This window comes from Cercospora kikuchii (assembly GCF_019650295.1).
Source record: "Cercospora kikuchii DNA, contig_00009, whole genome shotgun sequence".
Taxonomy (NCBI): Eukaryota; Fungi; Ascomycota; class Dothideomycetes; order Mycosphaerellales; family Mycosphaerellaceae; genus Cercospora; species Cercospora kikuchii.
The window spans coordinates 96,433-112,256 of NW_025408590.1; the positions used below are offsets into that span (position 1 = coordinate 96,433).

General features: G+C 53.3%; 5 protein-coding genes across 5 annotated transcripts; 1 reads left to right on the forward strand and 4 right to left on the reverse strand.

Annotated features, from left to right (window-relative positions):
- Positions 1-354: 354 nt before the first annotated feature.
- On the reverse strand, positions 355-2,550 carry CKM354_001218300 (uncharacterized protein; the record flags this gene model as incomplete). Its single annotated transcript, XM_044807699.1, has 2 exons — positions 355-860; positions 936-2,550. The coding sequence occupies 2 exons, from the start codon at positions 2,548-2,550 to the stop codon at positions 355-357; spliced, it is 2,121 nt and encodes a 706-aa protein (XP_044663634.1).
- Positions 2,551-4,042: 1,492 nt separating this feature from the next.
- On the forward strand, positions 4,043-4,491 carry CKM354_001218400 (uncharacterized protein; the record flags this gene model as incomplete). Its single annotated transcript, XM_044807700.1, has 4 exons — positions 4,043-4,128; positions 4,192-4,299; positions 4,351-4,378; positions 4,438-4,491. 4 exons carry the CDS (start codon positions 4,043-4,045, stop codon positions 4,489-4,491), a joined length of 276 nt encoding a protein of 91 aa, XP_044663635.1.
- A 228-nt stretch (positions 4,492-4,719) lies between these two features.
- On the reverse strand, positions 4,720-5,894 carry CKM354_001218500 (uncharacterized protein; the record flags this gene model as incomplete). Its single annotated transcript, XM_044807701.1, has 2 exons — positions 4,720-5,342; positions 5,393-5,894. 2 exons carry the CDS (start codon positions 5,892-5,894, stop codon positions 4,720-4,722), a joined length of 1,125 nt encoding a protein of 374 aa, XP_044663636.1.
- A 1,967-nt stretch (positions 5,895-7,861) lies between these two features.
- CKM354_001218600 (uncharacterized protein) lies at positions 7,862-9,005 on the reverse strand (the record flags this gene model as incomplete). Its single annotated transcript, XM_044807702.1, has 2 exons — positions 7,862-8,463; positions 8,513-9,005. 2 exons carry the CDS (start codon positions 9,003-9,005, stop codon positions 7,862-7,864), a joined length of 1,095 nt encoding a protein of 364 aa, XP_044663637.1.
- A 1,275-nt stretch (positions 9,006-10,280) lies between these two features.
- Positions 10,281-12,415, reverse strand: CKM354_001218700 (uncharacterized protein; the record flags this gene model as incomplete). Its single annotated transcript, XM_044807703.1, has 4 exons — positions 10,281-11,565; positions 11,936-12,039; positions 12,088-12,303; positions 12,359-12,415. 4 exons carry the CDS (start codon positions 12,413-12,415, stop codon positions 10,281-10,283), a joined length of 1,662 nt encoding a protein of 553 aa, XP_044663638.1.
- Between the last annotated feature and the right edge of the window lie 3,409 nt (positions 12,416-15,824).

Sequence of the window (15,824 nt, forward strand, 5' to 3'; positions counted from 1 at the left end):
TACTTGTCGGCCACGTCTTGCTTGGGAGGAGATTTGTAGAAGACGACCAGGCTCAAAACGCAGCGCGACGCGCGAAGAGCTACTGACATTGCCACTGCACAGACGCAAGTCAGGCATGCAGCGAGGTCTAAAAATGAATGAAAATCAGATTAAATGCATCCAAAATCCGTGACGAAGTGCCACGAATGCTCATTAAAAAGCTTGTACTTCTTCGGCTTCAAGACGATCTTCATGATCGGTACAGCCGTTCACGCTATGTAGAAAAGGTCATGCTGAATGTTCGTTTTCCATACCATAGCCGCTCACGCCGGAGTTCTACAACATGCCAGCGACAACCTGAATGCTCGCAGCCTCTCACTCCTCATCCGATTGAGGCGCGGCATTACGGAAGCGGTTTCGTCTCCCACGACGTCGAGCGACCGTGACCGTGATGCTGGCAGGAGGTGCGGGATCGCCTTGCAAAGTCCTGCTGCTGCCACTCGAACCTGAGGCATATTCTGCAATCTCAGCTTCGTCCTCGGAATCCGCGACGATACCAAAGTGATGTGTTTGGCCAGGAGCAGGGAAGCGATCAGTTCGATCCTGCTCGCGGGCGGCGTTCAGACGCGCCAACGTGTTGGACAGCTGGAAGGGATGGCCGGGCTGACCCACATTTGCACCACGAGATTGGGCGGCACGAGCAGCTCTCGAGATGATTTCTGCTGGAATGCGACTCAAGCGGTATGTGGGCTGTATGCGCGGGTTTCCTTGCGGATAGAGGGACGAGTAAGAAGGCGGTGGACTGCGATGGCGGTTTCGGCGAGGGCCGCGGGTATGTAGGCGATGACTGTATGATCCGAGATCCGGCTCAGACGTAGAATCTGAATTATAGGTTAGCTTTGGGATCTGGGAGGAGATTACACGTGCAGCGCTGGGGGCCCACCCGTTTTGCATACCCCTCTCATCAGAATCATCACTTTCGTTTCCATCTCCGTCTTCGTCCTCCTCGTCATCGTCAAAGTCATATGGCTGAGTACGACTGCCTGCTCCGCGTGTATTGCGCTGCTGCACAACCGGAAATGCATCTTCGTCGCTCTCGTCTTCATCTTCGCCCTCATTTTCATCAGTGTCGTAGATACCACGTGGCTGCTCGATCGCATCTTCCTCTCCTTCTTCGTCACTGTCATCGCTGTGCTCTGTGGCGGGAGAAAAGGCACCAAGATTCGAGAAGTCAACCATTGTGTCCTCCGGTGGCCCATCGCTATCTTCATCTTCTTCCCCATCGCTGTCAATTTGTGGACGGGCGCCGCGTCGCCGACCGTTCTGGCTGGCGATCGGTCCATCGTCGCTATCATCTTCATCTGCTGAATCAGGCACAGCGAGGCGTTGAATGTTGGGCACCACACGCCGAGGTCCTGTGGTTTCTTCAACGTCATCATCGTCAGAATCGGAAAGAATGGGTCTGCGCCGCTGCTGCGAAGCAGTCGGGCGTGCAGGAGTGCTTTCAGCCTCATCCTCTGTTTCGTCAACGGTGGCATCCTCTTCGAACTGCACGTCGTCATCTATGAAACCTTCCATGTCGCTGCCTCCTTCCGAGTCCTCGGAATCCTCAGAGTCAAGGAGCCGATGCACATGCGGATGGTCTTGGAGATCAGTAATGTAGTGGAGTCGAGCCTCGTCGTAGTGGTCTAGTCCATCGTGAATGTCACTACTGCCTTCACCGAAGCCCTCAGAGCCGAAGAAGACGTGACCGTCTAGACCGAGATCCACATCGGCGTCGTGATCCATATCTGCAAGTGAACCATCGAGCTCATCGTCATCCGTCATTGTAGAATCCTCATCGGAATCAGCATCAATGCGAACCGGAGCTCTGCATCCAGTGCATCTGCGTCCTTCCACCTCGGAATGGCAATCGGGACATCTCCACACATTGTCGGCATAGTCTCGCACGGCCGTAAGTGGGTTCAGTCTCGTGCCCCGTCCAAAGTGTCCACGGAAAAGACCTCCCGTCTCCACATTGGTATTGGCTTTGTCCTTGGCCACGATCTCTGCCTCCTCTCTCGCCATCTTCTCGTGCTCTTCGGTGGTTTCTCCATCTGGCAGCAATTCACTCTTTCCCACAAAAACGCGGACCATTTCGCGGATGACCCAAGTCGGCCTGGGCTCCTCTTTCACCCGGGCTCTGCAGTCTGGGCACGTTCTTGCCGTAGCCATCCACTGAGAGAGGCAGCTGTAGCAGTATGTATGTCCACAAGTCAGCCCATACGGCTCGTACAAGAACCTATAACACATCTTGCACGTGATGAGCTGTCTCATCGCCTCCATGTCTGTGTGCAACGCCCGCAGCGACTGCTCATGGTGGCAGCTTCCGTCGTGACTGTGGCCGGCATCTTGTTGTGTCTCTGTCTTTGGCAACAACACGCCTTCGCTGGGTCCTGCTTCTTGCTTGATCTGGGTATTGGAGGACATGATAGCAGGACTGGTTAGGCCGTTCCCCACCGGCCGACTGGAGGTCTTTGAGATCTTGATTCGTTTGCGTGCGCCGCCCTCGGATTCGTGGTATTCGTCCATGACAGATGGTGTTGTTGCGAGATGCGTCGCGTCGTTCAGGTCGTTGTCGGTGTCATGGGGACGTGTCGTTTGTGTTGTGTTGGACGTGTCGTCGAGGGGCAAGGGTCGTGGCGGATGTGGGATTCCTGAAATGAGCTCTCGTCTGGAGCAGCTTCCACCGCGAGTGTGGAGAAGCGGACACGTGAGGATTCAGATGCACGTTGTAGTAAGTGAAGCTCAAGTGGGCTGAGAAGCTGCAGGATGTGAAGATGGCATCAACGGCTTTCTGGAGGTCGTCGCGTCAAACATTTGGAAGTGAATCAGATTCAGCCCTACGTAGTCGCGTGCGGCACGGATCATCCGAACTACGCTAGCGCGGTATTCCCCGCCGATCATTCAACCCGCCCTGTTTCTTCCCTGCCTTTCAATGCTTCAATTCCTCCTTGGTCATACGAACATTTTGCTTCGCATCGGATCATGATCAGAAGATGCAGGACAGACTTGTCACACAAAATTGATGGCTACGACAACACGAAATTGATTCGGATGAGGAGTGAGACGATTGCCGGCCACTCCCTGAGCGTCTCCACTACGTACAATCCTAAAAATGATTTTCCTCTCGACCATGAGCTCAAATATCAGCATCGCTAAGGAAGCTCTTCCTCAAAGCTCTTCAAAGTTCACTGCTCGCTCGCTAAAACGCTCTATGCATTAAAATCGAATCCGAACGCCACCATTTTTTCGGCGAATCCATCCTTCATTTGGCCTTCCTCACAGGTTAAGGTCTTTTAGGCCAACTCTTCTCCGGAGGACTGGATGTGTGTGATCGACTTCTAGACCTAGATCTCTGCCCCTTCTGTTGGCTCTGCCATCAGAACTCGGCTTCATGTCTGTCAGCATAATGTCTGAGGCTGACGACTTCCTGCATTACCCACCATCCTCAAGATAGTCCAGGTATGACCCCATTCCTTTCCGTATGGTGTCAAAGCATAGATGCAGTTGATCAAGCAGACTCTGGGCAACTGCTGGCATGTTTACTCCTCTCCTTACTGTGTCGAGTTGCTTGCAATCGTTCTATGGCTTGAGTTCGTGAAGAAGGGCCTTGAGAAAGCGAGCCGGCGAGAGCTGAAGCTCTAGGTATATATGATACTATGGTGCAATACCACCTTCCTAATGGTGTGAGGATCCAAAAGGCTAGACGCATACCATTTTTTCGGATTTTAGGCCCAGATCGGGCAATGGATCGCATATTAGTATATATTCAGCTCAGTCACGCGGCCGATTTTCGTACAGCTGCTGCAGCACCTCGTTTTAGGCGCGAGAACCGCTTCAAGAGCACATGTGTCTGAGCTCCTTCGTCCGTTCGTGATGTGTGTCGAAGTTGCCGCCGTGAACATGGTCTCTCGGCTGCAGCCGACGCTAGCCACGTCCGTGCGGTAATCCTTGTGCATATGCGACTTCACTTTGGTTCATTGATGTCCATGCATTTCATCACCTTTCCATCAAAGACATCATGTCGAAGGATGTGACACCGCAAGACACTGGAGTTGAGGAAGCTGAGAAGACCGAGTGGACCCAAAGCTCTTCCCGGTTCGAAAGGTGCGCCTTCCAGTTGCCACCAAGTTCCGCCACAATGTCTTCTCCGGACTGACATTTGTACAGCAAGCGCTACAGCGAATACTTTGATCCATGTCAAGATGCTGCGAATCGAAGCTTGAAGTGTTTGCGGAGGAACGGAGGTGACCGAGCGATGTGTCAGGATTATTTTGAGTAAGTATGATCAGATATGGCTCCCGCATTGGATGCTGATGCATGTTGCAGTGCGTATAAGCAGTGTAAGAAGCAATGGGTAGGTGGCAGCGAACACGATATCAATCTTCGCCGTGGAAACTGATCGTGATTCGATAGATGGAAGAGCGCGCAGAACAGAAACGAAAAGAAGGGAAAGGATGGTTTGGGTGACCAATCGAGTTGGGAGATGAGTCGTACTAGTCTTTGTCTATTTGAAGACAAGAAGAAGCTGTCGCTTGAGATGACCTGTCGGGAAGTTTCACTGGCAAGAAAGCCAAAACCCACGACGATCTTTCGACGCTTGAAGGCACAACCGAACCAGAGCTGCAGAATATTAAAACACTTCCCGCACAATTTTCCCGGACCCATCACCTCAAAATCAACCTTCTTTGCACTTCATCAATGGTTGCCCGGAGCACGCACAGGCGCCAGCGGATAAGGGAATGCATCGGCAGGTGTAGCAAGTCTCCTGGCAGCGTCATTGCCTTGCGAATTCTTCACATTCATCACCAGCGCAAGCCTCTCAACAATGGCATCGTCATACGCTGCCCACCACAACAAATTTGTTTTGCCAGACTTATCCTTGAACACAGTCACTGAGCCGAACATTGCACGACCAATTGCCATGCGGTGTCTGACGAAGAACATGGCCAGCTCAGATCCGGTTTCGGTTCCAAGAAGTGCCAGATAGCAGAACGAGCCGATGGGAAATGTGACCCCTGGCCAGCTGGCGAGTTTCCATTTGTGATAAGTTCCCAGGCAGAATTCGACGACATCGGCGAGCTCGTCTAGTACCTCGATGTCGTGCTGCAAAAACCAAGTTGGGGCCAATTTCTTTTGAACTGGCATGTAGCCTTCAGGCGCTTCGTTCAGGAAATCTTTGTTCCTCTCGCCGCCCTCGCCAGCGGTCACCAGGAGACCATAGGACAGGAACGTCACGTCGGACCAACGCCCGAGTTTGGTCTCATACTGGGCATCTCGGTCTGCGTCTGCAATGACGGAACTTTCGCGTAGCAGTGAAACTAGAAATAGTCAGCGTCATTCGGGGCGCTGCTTCAATGGACTCGCTCACTGATCATTTTGTTTGGGCCACTCAGTAAATTTCGGTACTCAAGTTCGTCGGGAGATGGATTCAAGGCCCTCGCTTCGTCAATCCAGAGTTCCTCATCGGACCACCTCACCCTAGACTCTGGCGACTCGAACCCCTTTACACCGACCAGACCTTCAAGCTCAGGTATCGCTTTCTGTAACACCACCAGCGCGTCTTGACCACGATTAAGAGACTCCCAAATCCCATGACTGAGATCGCAGAAGTCCTCAACTTTGAAAGGACTGCGGTACAAATCAAGTTGACGAGCATCTTCTTGTCCCATTATGTTCATCATGCTCACTCCCTGCAGCCTGTAGTGGTCCATGAGCGCGAAAGGGTTGTGCGTGTCTGTGTTTCCTGCCGGCGCCGCATTTGGCTGTTGTCTACCTTGCGATGGCCCTCCAGTATTGGATCTCTTCAAGTCTGTTGGTGCGCCTTGGCCCACTTGCACAAAGACAAGACTGGTTGCGACCTGCCAGAGCATTTTCTGAGATCGTCGTAATGAGAGTGCTGTTGCTACGAGACTCTGAAAGCTGCAGTCGCATATGGTCTTCTAAGTACGCCTTTATGGCCTCGAGCGCCTGACACATGGGCTGAGAGCATGCCTTTCCGGCACATATCCAACTCACGTGTTGGAGCCTCGTTGTATTTGCTCCGAGACACCTGATGAGGCGAACGTGGGCAGAGCTATCGCTGGCGTGTACCGGCACGCTCATACGTCGACAGTCGACCTTACGTCGCCAAAATGAAATTCTGTCCGGTCGTGTTCCAATGCTGCCGACTTGGACCTTCACGCCTGAACGCAGTGTTCTACTGGTTCCTCGCAACTGCCTTCATGCTTATCACCAGGCCTCAAAGACAATGAGGACGCACTCTTTCTTCGGAGGCTTATATTGCGGAGAAAATAATCAAAAGAATCGCTCAGCAGAAGCTGGACCCCTCATGGCACCAGCTGTCCAGGTGACTGCTCATTACAATTAATTTGATCCATATCCGCAAGGACAACGAGGATGATGGCAGTAACGAAAATCAGATCACGGAATAGTCAGGCGATAGCTTATACCATCAAAAACCACCGACCACATATCGAGCACCCCTCGCGCGAGCATTCTCTAGCTGCTTTTCCTCTGGCACTGCCGCTGATGATCCGCACACCGAGGGGATTGTTGGCAGACAGTGATCTGTACTCGTGGTACCATTCGCGTCAGCTGCACTACAAGCAAGCTGCGCCTCCACGGTCATGCACTAGTTGTGCCTCTCTCTAGCCCTATCGCTGGTCTGTCTCGAAAGGTTGTGGAACTGCTGACAAACAGTACGACATTCTTCATCTGCCGTTCTGCTTTACCGTCATCGAGTGTCATCGGAAGACATGAGATGATAGGAGGAGGTTTGTCGACCGGAAGTTCTGCAAGTAAGAGGGCATAGCCTAGCCGTGGCACCCTAGCGACCAATATCTAAACGTCAAATAAGAGCTACATGGCTTGTTGTTCAACAAAGTTATAACTCGCCAATGAACGTCATCGCCTCCCAGCTATTGGACTCAATGCGAGCACCGTGAAGCTGTGGATCCAGCAAATACTACCGACATAGTCTAGCTGTACTACTGGACTGGCTTATAGTTTGTTGAGACACGACCCCTTGCCCCGTAGCACGACCGCGCCATGCTCCTAACCTTGTTGAGTGCGACTCGCACTCGTCGTCTTCGAGTAACTGCTGGACAATGCCGTCAAGTTCTCTGGGCGAGCAAAATCAAGGACGTAGCTTGCCTGTACCGCTCAATTGCCCAACTTGCATACAATGAGAATATGAGAGTACACTGAATTCTTATACTTACTGCACCGGGGCACGGTGACCCTCGCTCTGCCAGCCTGCACATTACACGGCGCCGTCTTCGTCGCACTCAGCGCCTGCACTGAGCCTCGATGAAACAGAAATATAGCTTCGCACATCATTTGTATGGTTCAACTGCTTCACGCTAGCGCAAGCGACTGTCAATCTCTGAGATCTTCTCAAATGGCCTTGTCCATCGTTGTCACATGTTGCTCCTTGGATAGCCCCGGGTGGTCCAGAGCTATCCCGAAACACATCGCGTGCACCCAAAACACGAATTCTGATTTCTTGAGATGATAAGACCATAGGTTGCTGTGCTACACGTATATCGCAAATACAGAACATGTCCAATCGCTCCAACAATCTCCAAAATGAATGGCATTCGCATGATATTGCAATCACCAGATTGGCCTGCTTGACAAAGAACCTCTCTTGCAGAAACACCGTATCGTACTCCAGTTGAGTTCTGAACACGAAGTCAGCACTGTACATCCACAGGGGAAGTATTAGTATCTCACATTATTGATAAGTCCTCAACTTACGTATAAGAATTCTTCCCCCACATCGCTCCAAACTTCATTGTTGGCCATTGTGAGCCGAAGATGCCCACTGGCCAGCTCTCTAGGCTCCCTGCCCAGCAGGAAGCGGCTTGAGCATATGTGGAAACCCATCAGGCGTCTCTGGGAAGTCCGCACCGCCGTTTACCTGCCTTATGCGATCGAATTGAGGCTCGAAGTTCGCCGTCTGCCACAGTAGGTTCGGGGCGTCTTGCTTCTTATCGTCACTTGTGGCATATATTGTGACTGATAGGAGAACTTGGTGGCCCAATACCCCACGGCGTGAGATCAGAAACTGAGCAACCTCTGCAGAGCTGGCTGTGCCAAGCAGCATACTGTAGCAATATGAGCCAGCTGGAAAGGTCAGAATCTTGGGCCAGACGGGCAACTCGTTCATGCCATAAAAATCGAGACAATACTTGGTCACAGGCTTCGTATCTGGTGAGGTCGCAGCTGCTTTAATCAAGAACCAACTTGGTGCAGCATGGAGAAGTCGAGTGGCTCCTTGGGATGGCTTGATCACAAACCATTTTTTTGGATGGTGCATAGGCCTGGCCCAGTCGTAGTAGGCTATATCTGCCCAACGGATGTCGGGACTAGCTTGTGCTGGGATCTTGTTCGAGGGGATGCCATGTTGCCAAAGCTGATGTTGTGCCGATGAGATCACTGTATTCTGTCAGTCAAGTGATTGTTAGTACCACTGGAGCGCACTTACCAAAAGCCTTGCTATCGCGACTATATGAATTAACGAAATTGCTTCCATGTGCATTTTGGCTCGAATTTGTCTCCCAATCAGGTTGCAATGCGTTCTGATTGGCGACTGCAATCGTTGGAGATTTTATGTCGAAGTTACCGCGATAGCCTCGCAGTGTTTCTGAATCCGGTAAAAGTCCTTCCAGCTCGGGACAGAGCCTGTTCATATCTTGCGCCGCTTGACCAATCTCCCAACCTGCCGCTCCGATCTGTTTGTGGTCCCAGGACCTGGAGTAGTCATGGTTGTATGTCTGCATGATCGTTGCGTCTGGGTCCCATAACAAGTTTACTATGTCCCCAGCTCTGGAGCAAGTCTCATCAATGGTGTCGACGTCTGGTTTGACTCGCTTCGGACTGCCCTGACATTCACCTGGGCTCGCGGGATGCTTGCCCCGTCCTGTGCCTTGCCCACTTCCACTACCACTCCCGCTTCCACTTCCGCCTACCGGATCCATCGGGGAGCGTAGCAGAATCTTGTGAGTTGTGTTGCTTTGGACTGCATCGTCGATCGGAGCTACGGCATGCGGCAAGCACACCACAGCACCGGCGTAGAGGACCAAAAGAAGTGTCGAGCGCATGTCGACTTAACAGTAACGGGTGCTAAGGAAGAGACGAGGTTGTTGTTGCAGACTTGCTATGAGAGTCCGAAGTTGACTTGATCAAATGCTTGTCCAAAGGGGGTTGAAGTTGCAAGTAGCAGTGGCAGAGGTCGAGATCAGCTTGACTGACGTGGTTGTCCAAAGAGGCTTGTGATTGCAAGTAGCAACAGTAGATGCCAAAGTAGGCTTGATCAACGTGCTTGTCCAAAGAGGCTTGTGCTGTTCAATGGTGTTGGATGTGTGGGAATGAAATCAGAAAAGCAGCAGCCGGGAGCAGGAAGATATGCTGGTTGACCGTGCGATGAGACAAACAATTCAAAGTCAGCAGCCTACTGAACAGATCACACCTCGAGATCATATTGCCAGGTCAACTTCGTGAAAGCCCCGTCACCAGCTGTTTGCGTCTTCCATGAGAGCGACCACCTCATCAGGCCAAGATGCTCGCGCAGGGGCCAATCGTGTTCAGCAGACCACAACCAGAGATCATACTGACGGGCCAATCTTGCGAGTTATCCAGACCGCGATCATCTGCCTCTTCGATGGCCACGGTCATGCCCTCAGATCAGCATGCCCACGCATAGCTGGGCTGCACGGTTTATAGTGGCAGCGAACCAGAGTGGGAGGACGCGAGGCTCTGGGCTCGATACTCGCGTACGTCTTGTCCATGTGTAGTTGGCACATCGGCCCTTCGAAGGAGGACGCTGTCGTTCGTCTGCCAACGGACTGGCAGTTGTCCCTCATACGTTGAGACGCATAACCGGAAGTCCGCCCTGTAGTTGTATTGTCTCAGGCCTCATATGTCATGACTGACCAAAATTGATCGTAGGACGTAATTGGAGAAAGTCATAGAGCAAGGAAAGGTAGGCTACATGACAAGCGACCATGTTGATGCTCCAGTCGATGATCTATTTGAAGCTAGCTACTGCATTACTGAATTGCCAAGCTGAAGTCTTGGGTATCTTACATCTTTCAGCCGGCGCCTTACGGGTACTTCCAACCCAGTCCAACGCGTCCGCAGCTGGCTTTGGAGACGCTCCTACAGGCTGCGACCCGTCCAGATAGCGAGAGCCTATACCGGCTAGTTGCGCCAAGGCCAGAATCTCGATGGCCTTCCTATAGGCATGATCGTACCTAAGAACCATTCGCCTGGGCTGCACTCTTTCCAGAGGCCTTCTGCTTACTAGCTACTGTAACACTCGACGGACCATTGAGCGCGATGTCCAGCTCAATGTACTCTTGCATCGCATCTGCGTCGCCACGGTCAAGAAGGTGATCGAAATACTTCCCGGACATCTCAGCGAGGTCCTGCGCTGACAAGCGCGCCTTGTGCCGAATGTCGTCAAACACAGCTTTGATACGCTTATGCCGCGAAGGTTCTTCTTTTGAAGATGTGGGCTGATTGAGCTCAAAATCGAAGAAGGCTCGCCAGAAATCGCTCGAGTCGGAGAACCATTGCTGCTGCTTCTGGAATGTCTTGCGAGCTTCATCAACATCGCCTTTGACCTTCCATAGAAAGCGAGCCAACTCGGCTACCAATGCGCCACGAATGGATGGGTTGTACTCGGAGCTGCTGATGTGCTCGTTGAGAACAGCGACAGCAGCATCAACGCCGTACTGGCGCCTGTGCGTGTTGGCCAGCGAAATGATGGTCTCCAAGTCGCCAGGAGCAGTGGCCAGTATCGCTTCGTGAATGGCAATCGCAGTGTCTGCTTTGCCGATCGACTCCTCAAATCGGGCATAGTGCAGCCGTATATTTGGCTGAGAGATTGCGACATAAGTACAGCTCGCACGGCTGTAGATGATTCGCACTTCCTCATTTCGCACCTCCTTCGTGATTGACGTTTGCGCCATGGTCCATCGTGCGTACCGAAACCAGAACTCTTCGTAATTAGCGCATGTTACCAGGCACCGCTCGTATAGGAACTTGGTGCGTTCGTAATCGCCCTCTGTCTCCTCGAAATCCAGATACTTTCTCCAGTTGTCGAGCTGCTCTTCGTCAAGCTCAGTAACGTGGTAGTACGGTCGCTTAATGTTCTGTTCGTATGTCCAGCGTTTTGTGGTCTCGGTTTGTGTACGTTGGAATATTTCCAGATGATATGCGTCGATGCGTGTGCGCAATTCGCGCTCGACCTCTGCTGGGTTCCGCGGCTTCTCGGCACTTTCTTGTGCAATGTCCGCTTGGAGACGAGCTACGACGTCTTCCGTCGCGACATCAGCGATTGGGCGTTGTGCTGCCATTGTGCGATACCGCTCAAAATAGCGAGCATACTGATGTAGTGGAAGATGAATTATGCGTCCCAGAATCGCGAAAATGCGGTCATGAGAGTCCAGTCGCTCCTCGAATTCCAGGTATTTGTCCCAGAAAGGATGTGCCAGAAAGTCCAGCCCGACGCTGTCCGCAGCGCGTTCATAAAGCCTGCACGAGCAATGTCAGAGTCTGCAGAAATGATGACGGGTGTAGCAAGGGTTCAAACAGGGATGAGTGGGTGGCGAACATATTGATGATGGAGCTGGAACTCCCAACCCGAACCATGACCAACACTCCATCAAATAAACATGATCAAGCGTTTCGTGCAGAAGCAAGCGCAATAGTGCGAGCGCAATGGTGGTGAAGTGCGGGTCTGAGTGATTAAAAGTGAGACTCGTATAGCAGCCAGCCTGTGGGTTGGAGATCTCACCACTTGAAGTGCGTATGTGCAGCAATCCTCACAGGGCATAGCTGTCTTGGAGCGAGTGGCTCTGTGGAGTTATGGGCATGGAAAGGAAAGGGGCGCCCTTCAACTTACTCTCTGATCACATCCGCGTCGTGGCTGGTCTCGACCTTGAAAGCGCAGTAGTTGGCCCAAAGATCTACTGATAGCCCTATGCTTGCGACGCCCCGCTCGTAGACCTGCATACCGTCAGCACTTGTTCACCACGGTGACCGAGGAGCTCGTACCATTTCCGCAGATTCAGTCCCCGCGATAGAGAACTCGAGGTCCGCATATTTCTTCCAATAGCCAAAGAAAAGCGGGAAGCGGGCAAGGAAGCGATCGTATGTGTCTCGAGTCGCAGCAATTGCTTGCGGGCTCGAGTTGCGGTTCAAGCCTCCTTCTTGTGTCTCTGCGGCGCGGACCAGCTTTTCCCAGTTCTCGAACTCATTCGGATCTGCGAGCTGTTCGATTGTCAGCTGCTGTTTCCCATGCGCCATCGCAAGATCCGGCTCATACCACTTGATCATTCAGCCTCTGCAGTTCCATGTCGTCGGCATAGCTGAAGTCGGCCATCTCGTCCTCCGTTGGTTCGGGCTATCGCGGTGATGCGGCGTATATCATCGAGAGGAGACTCGCGGGGTAGACGGGGTCGGTCGTAAGCGCGAAGGGCGTGCGAGGCTGTCAGCAAAGGTATCGAAGTGAGTGAGAGCACGAGCGGGAGCAAGAGCTTTCGGCTAGCAGCACTAGCGCCGGCAGCTTGCCGGGCCTTGGCATCAACACTTCTGTGTTGAGAGCAGTAACAACTTCACAACCAAGTTTTATGTGAGACCACATTTCGGCAGCCACTGACCTGCCTTTGAGCTCACAACCAAAACAACTGCAAAGCACCAGCAAAGCTCGACATCCCTTCATGTTGATGCCGTTTGCACTCGCGAAGGACGTGAGACTGTCTTCCCCCGTGGCTTGATCATGAGATTACCGTCGCCACCAAATGTTGATCTCAATGATCATCAGCTAGAATACGAGACCGACAACTGTGGTTCACGGAGTGTTCTGCTGCCGCTGGCTCAACCCGCACCACGCATCTACGGTGATGGAACCATGACATTACTACCAATATATTCCTTCGGCGCAGACTGAGGTGTACTTGCTGGTGCGAACACGACACTGGCTGCAAGACGAGGGTTGCACAACTCAATTTTTCACTTTGTTGATAGTCATGTATCGCCCATACTGTGCTCACTTTCACGACGCGTTCAAAAAGCTACAATAAGGCTCGCGGCAGACATATTTTCTGTACTCTCTGGAGCTGTATGATAAGGAGAGACATCCGAGCTCTCCTATCTTGTATATAGACATTGGCGACATGGCTTGCCTGCACAGCGACGGCAGCCTAAATTCGCCACCTTACGGATGTTTTCGACTGCGCTCTGGAATTCCAAATTGGCAAATGTCGTCTGCGCGGACCCCCTCTGCAAGTACGTAGCTAGGGGGCGTACGAGCGATATGGCATTCGGGAGAAGTCGGGTCACGAGGTTCGAAGCATCTCCGCGCATTTAGGCCGGCAATTCTCAATCTTCTTGGTGCAAAGAAGACCGTTCTGCCTCGACTTCAGCAGATCTTCACGTATAGGGAAAGACGGTCTGATCCACTCCCCCAAGGAGTCCCTGCAAGACCCTGTGGCGGCTTGGCTTTGTCATTTGCATGATGATCCTCCCTCTGATGCGCGCTGCCGAGTCACGATGCCAGCACATTTGTGAAGAAGCAGCCGGACTGTAAGGAACAGCACATTGACATGATGAAATGTGACAGGCGACCAGGCAATCGAGTGATTCAGACATCAAGTTCGTCGGAGTCTTCGAAATTCTCCATACCTACGCCAGTGTAGCGAAGTGGTGCCAGTTCTCCGCGGAAGTTGAGCTCCGATACGGTTCAACTCACGTGGATGGCGTTCTCAAGAGTTCCAAGAACTGTCGGCCAGATCTTGACACTCTAACAATGAAGAACTACTGCAGCCAAGGCAAAGTTATTGCTCGGAGCCCGGCAGGTGTGTGAGAAGTGCCACTGTGCGTGAAGTCTAGACCTCTATCTCAGGATTGTCCAGACGATCTGTTCGGAAGAAACTGTCAGCATGTGTCTTGGGGCTCGCGCGTTTTGGAGAGGGAACGGCAATTGCGGCAGATTGATGTGCAATATAGCAGACGTTTGGCGGTAGCGATGCTCGCAACTCGTGAGCTGTGGCGCTCGATGTGGCAGGTGAATCGAGTGGCATTGATCGACATTTAGCCAAACTCTCGATGCACTACAGGCACGCAAATGGCGATGTTCTCCATGCTCGCGACTTACACATGGAAACAGTCGTCAGGCAATTCTTCGGCCGCACACGTGCGGTCCATCGTGTGGACGAGCAAGCCGGGTTCGCGAAGATGCTCGCCTCAACGTGCGCATCGCCTGCGCATCACACACCAGGGTGTCAGCTCGGTGATTCGCGCAGCGCGTTGGTTGACAGTGGAGAATCGTGTAGACGGCAGGTTTGCAACGAGAAAGCCACAGGGTGCCAAGGATCATCTCGTTGTGCTTTCTTGATTTTTGACAGTCGCATGCGAGCTCAATGACGATCTTACCACGCGGTCGAGCAACGCAATGCCTGTCGAGTGGCTGCAGCTTACGAGCTTCGCCTCCGCGCAGCATGAGTGCGATGGTCTGCTTCAGGTCCGCGCTTCTCCCACGAGGCGCGGCACCGCAAGATGCAGCTCGGCGTCGAAGAGAAGACTGTGGTTGTGGAAGAGGCGGCGGCGCACTTGGGTCTTGGCGGAGAAGTGAGGCTCAAAAGAAAGGGAGCTCGAGCCACTCAGAACTCTCACGCCTTTACGAGTGACGTAGACCGCCACACCCGGCGGGATGGTGGTGGCACGAATGCCGATGTGTAGAGAAGTTCCGATCGAGTGGGACTCGTGCTCGTTGCGCCAGCACTGGCTGAGATTGAGTGGTGAATCGGATAAACCGCTGTCGCGGGCAGATGGCAGATGCGCGCAGGGCGAATCGCTGAGTGATGACACCGCGGTCTGGCGATGAATTGGTCGTCAGCCATACGGTCCATAAGCGACAAGAAGCATGGAGAGCAGCAGCGTGGCTCACGGCCAACGGTGCCTGTCCGTCGGAGCAGCGTCAGCGACGATCCATGAGGCTGGGCTCATGGCATTCGACTGAGCACTGGCCTTGGCCCGGTGACGAGTGGTCGTTCGGCCGGATTGCTGCGCCTCGAAGGCAGCCCACTTGCGCATCGCAAGCCCATGTTCCCAGAAAGCCGAACGCTGGTGGCCGCACGAACTGCACCTTTCCTGTTCATGTTTGCAACGTTGTGCCTCTTTGCCTTTTGCACCCGACACCGACTTGTTTGCGCGCACGCACGCCCGCTCACCCTCGACTTCAGAGCTCCGGCACACGGCGCCCACGGATCTTCCGCCACGGGCCCCGGCTTTGCAGCAGACGCCACCGCAGGATAGAGGCCACAAACCGGAAGCAGTCCACCGGCCAAGCAGTCGCAGCAGCTGGACGACGTTCAGCACCACCGCTCTCTCACCGTGGTCCGCTGGCTCAGCCGCCACGGCGACACGGCGTCGCTGACGGCATTCATTGTCGCGGCAGCATCACCACCCGCGTGGCTGTCCGAGCGAGCATTGATTTGAGAGGTTGCGTGGCTCTAGACCTGTCCACGCGTAGCCGCTACTCAAATCACCAGGCCGGCCCATTGCTTTTCGTATAGGACCGGCGTGCGCACTGCGACACTCGAATGCGCCCTTGTGCGACCGTGTCTTGCAGTGGTCGCATTGGAGTCCTGCTGCGCTGCTGTCCAGCGGCAGTTGTGGAGGAGCGAGTTTACCGCTGCGGATGAGGATACAGTAACCGGTGGGTCTTCCCGGCAGCAGTGTCCCGATCAGCGCACACGCGCACCAGAGCAGAACGAGAAGCACGCAGGCCA